Here is an 8,068-nt window from a genome sequence, read left to right as displayed (position 1 = left end):
ATCCAGTGAAATATCTGTCTCATTGTTCTGTCTGTGGGGATACCCTCTTCTAGCCTGGCTCCAGATATGTTGGCTAAACAGCACAAACAGAACTAACACTTCATCTAAGACTAGGGAAACTACGCTAAACAAAAATATAAACACAACATGCAACAATTTTAAAGATTTTACTGACTCCCAGTTCATATAAGAAAATCAGTCAATTGATATTAATTAAATAGGCCCTAATCTATGGATTTCACATGACTGGGAACACAGACATGCATCTGTTGGTCACAGATACCTTTAAAAAAAGGTAGGGGCGTGGAACAGTAAACCAGTTTCTGTATCTGTTGTGACCACCATTTGCCTCATGCAGCGTGACACATCTCCTTCACGTAGAGTTGATCAGGCTGTTGATTGTGGCCTGTGGAATGTTGTTCCACTTCTCTTCAATGGCTGTACAAAGTTGCTGGATATTGGCAGAAACTGGAACACGCTGTCGTACATGTCAATACAGAGCATCCCAAACATGCTCAATGGGTGACATGTCTGGTGAGTATGCAGGCCATGGAAGAACTGGGACATTTTCAGCTTCCAGGAATTGTGTACAGATCCTTGTGACTTGGGGCTGTGCATTATCATACTGAAACATGAGGTGATGGCTGCAGATGAATGACACAACGGGCCTCAGGATCTCGTCACGGTATCTCTGTGCATTCAAATTGCCATCGATAAAATGCAATTAATTGAAAAATGCCTGCCCATACCATAACCCCACTACCACCATGGGGCACTCTGTTCACAACATTGACATCAATAAACCGCTTGCCCACACGATGCCATACACGTGGTCTGCAGTTGTGAGGTCGGTTGGACGTACTGCCAAATTCTCTAAAACGACATTGGAGGCGGCTTATGGTAGAGAAATTAACATTAAATTATCTGGCAACAGCTCTGGTGGACATTCCTGCAGTCAGCATGCCAATTGCACGCTCCCTCAAAACTTGAAACAACTGTTGCATTGTGTTGTGTGACAAAATGGAACGTGTTAGAGTGGCCTTTCATTGTCCCCAGCACAAGGTGCACCTGTGTAATGATCATGCTGTTTAATCAGCTTCTTGATATGCTACACCTGTCAGGTGGATCTTGGCAAATGAGAAATGCTCACTAACAAGGACGTAAACAAATTTGTGCACAAAATCTGAGGGAAATAAGCTTTTTGTGCGTATGGATTTCTGGGATCTTTTATTTCAGCTCATGAAACATGGGACCAACACTTTACATGTTGCATTTATTTTTTTCGTTCGGTATATAATCTATATTCTCTCGTACACTGCAACAAAAGTCCTGCATTTTGCCTGGTCAGGTCATGTGGTATTGATCAAAGAACATGATGTGATCTTATCTCACCTCTAGTTACAGAATATTCGTGCTCCTACAGAAACACTCTGATCGGAGCGTAACCATTTAATGGCCACCAATGCCAACCAAAACTCATCAGGCCTGTGTCCAAAAAGCCACTCAAAAGTAAGTTAACAGCAGCTCTGAAGGAAAACAGTCACAACGCACAAGGATCCAAACACCTCCCTAAGAACACTTGAACTATTCTTGAATCAAATCCAATTTTGACAAAGTGGCACGACAGCATTCAATGGAGCCAGACATTGAGGTAAAGTTTGCAATAGGCGTTTTGATGTTAAGATAATGTTGACACAACAGTAAACTCCCCCAAATCAAACACTATCGATCACTGCCACCTCCCAAGCACTGAGCCAACAGTGGCTTTAGTAAGTTCCCCTGATTCAAACATCAGTCAACATTAATACATAGGCAGAATATAAAGCAGACTTCAATTCCACCCGGTCTGTACCTTCACCTCTCCTCCTGTCCGGTCGCCGAAGCCTTGCCTTGGAGTTGTTGCCCCAACTTTATCATCACCAGTAGCAGTCATGTCCCAACTGGAGACAGCGATGGCCATCCTCCTGAAGACCTTTGACAAGTACTCTGGAGCCGAAGGCAACAAGGGCACGCTGAGCAAGGCTGAGCTCAAAACCATGATAGAAAAGGAGCTGCCTTCTCTCCTGAAGGTACTGTACACTGCACTGTCGGCCAACGCCACACTGCAGAAAAAATGTATTAGATTCAAAAACTCTTTATTGTCCCATCCAAAGGGCAAGCTGTTTTCAGATTTACTGATTTATCATGAAGTCAATTCTAGTTAATTTGTGTGAATAACAGTCGTTGAGATGAATCCTGTTGTTTTGTGGGACCTCCACGTTCTCCTCCATCTCTCTGCAGGCTTCTAAGAACCCTGGGGACTGTGACAAGCTGATGAAGGCTTTGGACCATAATGGAGATTCTGAGGTGGACTTCAATGAGTTCGTAGTCCTGGTCGCTGCTCTCACCTGCGCCTGCCACGACCGCTGCCCCAAGAAATGAGCTCCTCATGCAGAATTGTGTGGTCGAGTCACGCCCTGCTGCAAGTAGCAGGTGCCTGTCCGCCGGACCAGAGTTCCACCAATCTCCCTGTTTCTGTTTATAATCAGTTAATAATCATTTTCTTACTAAATGCATCTTTATCCATTTGTGTGGTTGTCTTGTCTTCCAATTGTGGCTGTAAATGTGAATAAATCTTGTGCCTGTGAGGTGGGAGCATTTTAAACAGTGACTATCGAGTAGGCCTGTATTTACTCACTTTTACAAAAAATATGTTTATTTTGTCTTTTCAGTCTTTTTTTATTTTGTGCACCACTTAAAGAACAAGTGGACATATAAACTCAGACACTTTATACACGGTCGGGTGTTAAGTAGGGAAACCTGCCAAGAAAAGGCAGGAGTTTTGGCGGGTGACCACCGGTGAATGGCAGGCAGCACAGGTCATTTTGCCCTCTGGTGCAACAGGTATGTTTAAAACTGAATTAAATGAGTGGCACTCTGCTCACCCCATGAGATGAGAGACATTATAGAGACCAATACTTCTGCAGAACGACAAATCTTTCGCATGAATTGAACGTGCAGCCAGAGGCTTCACACCGAATTGAACTTTTCAACCATATTAAAGAGAATAGAAGAACACAGGTGTTCAGTTGAAAACTAGCCGTTCAGATCCAATGCCTATTTTTAGCGTGTGTAGGTCTTAACGCGCACGTTAAACCTCGAAACAAACCACTTAGGAGGTGAACTTTAATCCAACCACAACGGTATCATATCTCCTACACAGCATGGGAACCAATATTACACCTCAGAGCGATTTCCTTGCACATTTCCTATATAAATGTAAACGTGAAAAGCTGCACATATGTGATGTAACAAACGTGTACTTTACATTGTTGTACACTACTTTGTTGAAGCTGTAACTATAAATATAGACATTGGGGATACTGTATATACAAGACTGGCATGTCCTGTCTACATACCCCTTATCGTAGACAATCAGTGGTGTAAAGTACTTAAAGCAAAAAATACTTTCAAGTACTACATAAGTAATTTTTTTGGGGGGGGTTATCTGTACTTTACTTGACTATTTATATTTTTGACAACTTTTACTTTTACTTCACTCTACATTCCTAAAGAAAATAATGTACTTTTTACTCCATACAATTTCACTGACATCCAAAAGTACTCGTTACATTTTGGCAGGAAAATGGTCCAATTCACACACTTATCAAGAGAACCATCCCTGGTCATCCCTACTGCCTCTGATCTGGTGGACTCACTAAACAGAGAACATACCTGGTCATCCCTACTGCCTCTGATCTGACGGACTCACTAAACAGAGAACATACCTGGTCATCTCTACTGCCTCTTATCTGGCAGACTCACTAAACAGAGAACATACCTGGTCCTCCCTACTGCCTCTGATCTGGCGGACTCACTAAACAGAGAACATACCTGGTCATCCCTACTGCCTCTGATCTGGTGGACTCACTAAACAGAGAACATACCTGGTCATCCCTACTGCCTCTGATCTGGTGGACTCACTAAACAGAGAACATGCCTGGTCATCTCTACTGCCTCTGATCTGGCGGACTCACTAAACACACATGCTTCGTTGTAAATTCTGTCTGAGTGCTGGAGTGTTGCCCCTGGCTATCCATCAAAAAAAATAAATAATAATAATTGTGTCATTTGGTTTGCTTTGTATATGGAAGTTGAAATGATTCATACTGTAACTTTTACTTAAGCACATTTTAGCAATTCCATTTACTTGATAATTAAGTACATTTAAAACCAAATCGTTTTTGACTTTTACTCAAGTATTATTTTACTGGGTGACTTTCACTTTTACTTGAGTCATTTTCTATTAAGGTATCTTTACTTTTACTCAAGTATGACCATTGAGTACTTTTTCCACCACTGTAGACAACGACTATAAGGCCCAATCCCAAATCGCCCCCTAACTCATTACGTACTTGTGGAGAACAGTTAGTATTGTTGGTGGATTTCCGTATTGATTGTCTTACCTATCTTACCTATTACCTATTGATCGTCATTGGCATACAGTTGTACAATGAATGCAAAAATACCATGCAAGTGCTGCCCTCTTGTGGTACACTGCCCTCTTGTGGTACACTGCCCTCTTGTGGTACACTGCCCTCTTGTGGTACACTGCCCTCTTGTGGTACACTGCCCTCTTGTGGTACACTGCCCTCTTGTGGTACACTGCCCTCTTGTGGTACACTGCCCTCTTGTGGTACACTGCCCTCTTGTGGTACACTGCCCTCTCATGCTGTGCGTGCACAATGTAATCAAAAAATATATCGAATATAATCGGCACATACCATGTGTCCTAAATCATGCTAGTATAATGCAAAGTAATTGTAATTGAGAATCAAATTCCCTTTTGCAAATAACACTGTACTAGATTATTGTTTGAGTTGGAGAGATAAGCAAATTCCTTAAATTCCTCCAACTTCTCCGGGACTTACAGGGACCATGAAGGACTGTTTGGAAACGTGCTGAGACTGTAATCGGATTGCAAAGTTGTTAAGCGCAACCTCACTCTTACATATCCTCTCTCTCTCTCTCTCTCTCTCTCTCCTCTCTCTCTGCCCCTTTCTCTAAATCTCTCTCTCTCTCTCAGACACACAAACACACAGACACACACTCAATCTCTCTCTCTCTCTCTCTGTCTAAATTAAATTCAATTGAAGGTCTTTATTGGCATGGGAAACACATGTGAACATTGCCAAAGCAAGTGAAATAGATAATAAACAAAAGTGAAATAAACAACAAAAATGAACAGTTAACATTACACTTACAGAAGTTTCAAACGAATAAAGACCTTTAAAATGTCATGTTATGTCTATATACAGTGTTGTAACAATGTGCAAATAGTTTAAGTACAAAAAGGAAAATAAATATGGGTTGTATTTACAATGGTGTTTGTTGTTCACTGGTTGCCCTTTTCTTGTTGCAACAGGTCACAAATCTTGCTGCTGTGATGGCACACTGTGGAATTTCACCCAGTAGATATGGGAGTTTATCAAAATTGGATTTGTTTTCAAATTCTTTGTGGATCTGTGTAATCTGAGGGAAAAATGTGTTTCTAATATGGTCATACATTTGGCAGTAGGTTAGGTAGTTTGTGGGCAGTGTGCCAAGTCGGCATTTGGCGGCCTTTCTCAATAGCAAGGCTATGCTCACTGAGTCTGTACATAGTCAAAGCTTTCCTTTACTTTGGGTCAGTCACAGTGGTCAGGTATGCTGCCACTGTGTAGTCTCTGTTTAGGGCCAAATAGCATTCTAGTTTGCTCTGTTTTTTTGTTAATTCTTTCCAATGTGTCAAGTAATTATCTTTTTGTTTTCACGTGATTTGGTTGGGTCTAATTGTGTTGCTGTCCTGGGGCTCTGTGGGGTCTGTTTGTGAACAGAGCCCCAGGACCAGCTTGCTTAGGGGACTCTTCTCCTGGTTCATCTCTCTGTAGGTGATGGCTTTGTTATGGAAGGTTTGGGAATCGCTTCCTTTTAGGTGGTTGTAGTCTCTTTCTCTTTCTCTCTCTCTCTCTCTCTCTCTCTCTCTCTCACACACACACACACACACACACTCTCTCTCTCTCTCTCTCTTTCTCTCTCTCTGTCTCACTCTCTCTCCAGCAGGCATTAGGAGCTTATCTCTGGATTAGGGACCAGAGGGGAGGTGGTTTGGGAGTCAGGAGATACAGGTGATGGGGGAGGGAGCAGGGGTAGAGGCAAGGAGAGTAGAGGGGAGGAGGGGTAGAGGGAGGGAGAGACCAGACCAGAGGAGAGAAGGAGGAGACCAGATGAGAGGAGAGAGAGGGAGAGACCAGACCAGAGAGGGAGAGACCAGACCAGAGGAGAGAGGGAGAGACCAGACCAGAGAGGGAGAGACCAGACCAGAGAGGGAGAGACCAGACCAGAGGTGAGAGAGAGAGAGACCAGACCAGAGGAGAGAGGGAGAGACCAGACCAGAGGAGAGAGAGGGAGGGAGAGACCAGACCAAAGGAGAGAGGGAGAGACCAGACCAGAGGAGAGAGAGAGAGGGAGAGACCAGACCAGAGAGGGAGATACCAGACCAGAGAGGGAGAGACCAGACCAGAGGAGAGAGGGAGAGACCAGACCAGAGGATAGAGGGAGAGACCAGACCAGAGGAGAGAGGGAGAGACCAGACCAGAGGAGAGAGGGAGGAGACCAGACCAGAGGAGAGAGGGAGAGGCCAGACCAGAGGAGAGAGAGGGAGAGACCAGACCAGAGGAGAGAGGGAGAGACCAGAGGAGAGAGAGGGAGAGACCAGACCAGAGAGGGAGAGACCAGACCAGAGGTGAGAGAGACAGACCAGACCAGAGGAGAGAGGGAGAGACCAGACCAGAGGACAGAGGGAGAGACCAGACCAGAGGATAGAGCGAGAGACCAGACCAGAGGATAGAGCGAGAGACCAGACCAGAGGATAGAGCGAGAGACCAGACCAGAGGAGAGAGGGAGAGACCAGACCAGACCAGAGGACAGAGGGAGAGACCAGACCAGAGGATAGAGCGAGAGACCAGACCAGAGGATAGAGGGAGGAGACCAGAGACACACTTCTCGCTCCCCTCAGCTGTCTGCCAGTGTGCACACACGTACCACACCCACACACACACACACACACACACACACACACACACCCACACACACACACACACACACACACACACACACACACACACACACACACACACACACACAACCCTCTTCTGTCTGTGTTCCCTTGTGTCTGCCTCAAAGTAGTCTTTATTTCAGGGTGACTGTCACGAGACGTCCTAATGCGTCTGCATAGTGAAACCTCTACGCACTACCCAGGCTAACGACGGTTTAAACATTCCAATGCTGCATGTCATAGCCTCATGCCATGTACGGTATCTCGTGGTTTATCATAAACCAGTTTGAGTGGACATAAAGCCTGCTGAGATGTGTCATTAAGTCAGATGTCACTTAGTCATCATTGCTAATGAAAAGCAGTGAGAGCAACCATTGATTTATAGCAGAATACATATACATGACTGTTAAAACAATAGGGGTGGTGAGTGATTGTATTATTTTCATATCTTATTAAAAGCTTAACCAGTGTTATTTCTATGTCTGCATTAGTCTGACATGCAAGCTCTGAACCTAATTTTTTATTTAGTTTTTAAATTTTTATTATGATGTTTTTAAATATTTTTTTTCCCACCTGGAATTATAGCAGCGAACGACCCCTGAACGCACAGCCGCTAATCTGCGGCCTGCTAGCTATCTAAAGGACATTGGACTGCTGGCTTATTTCTTCTGCCACTATACATATTTTGCCAATTGTCCTGGTTTACCACACAGAGCCCTGCTGATCCGTCCGCTGATGTAACTGCACGAGGGGGCCACAGCAGACTTCCCTCCGTCGCGTCATCCCTCTAAGGCCTATTTGTTAGCCTGCTAGCCCCGTGCCGCTAGCTACCTGAAGCCACGCACTGGACTTGTATGATCACCCGGCTACGCATGCCTTTCCCTAACGTCACCACGCCGTGTCGATTGCTGTTCTGGTTTGTAACTATTGTTTTATTTCACTGTAGAGCCTCTAGCACTGCTCAACACGCCTCAGCTAACAATTTAGTTCCAC

At 44.4% G+C, this 8,068-nt stretch overlaps 1 protein-coding gene across 1 annotated transcript; it reads left to right on the top strand.

Annotated features, from left to right (window-relative positions):
• The first annotated feature begins 629 nt into the window (after positions 1-629).
• Positions 630-2,650, top strand: LOC110500749 (protein S100-P). Its single transcript, XM_021578278.2, has 2 exons — positions 630-2,069; positions 2,281-2,650. The coding sequence occupies exons 1-2, from the start codon at positions 1,932-1,934 to the stop codon at positions 2,419-2,421; spliced, it is 279 nt and encodes a 92-aa protein (XP_021433953.1). The 5' UTR covers positions 630-1,931; the 3' UTR covers positions 2,422-2,650.
• The last annotated feature ends 5,418 nt before the right edge of the window (positions 2,651-8,068 follow it).

This window comes from Oncorhynchus mykiss, chromosome 21 (genome assembly GCF_057628025.1).
Source record: "Oncorhynchus mykiss isolate SJ-2025 chromosome 21, ASM5762802v1, whole genome shotgun sequence".
NCBI classification, from domain to species: Eukaryota; Metazoa; Chordata; class Actinopteri; order Salmoniformes; family Salmonidae; genus Oncorhynchus; species Oncorhynchus mykiss.
The sequence above is the reverse complement of the archived record's forward strand: the minus strand, read 5'-3'. Positions and strand labels throughout refer to the sequence as shown.

What these genes read in the sequence shown, in the direction of transcription:
- LOC110500749 (XM_021578278.2), top strand. Translation starts at nt 1,932, where the DNA reads ATGTCCCAACTGGAGACAGCGATGGCCATCCTCCTGAAGACCTTTGAC. An exon ending in AGCTGCCTTCTCTCCTGAAG is followed by an intron (nt 2,070 to 2,280) that starts GTACTGTACACT and finishes ATCTCTCTGCAG; the next exon opens with GCTTCTAAGAACCCTGGGGA.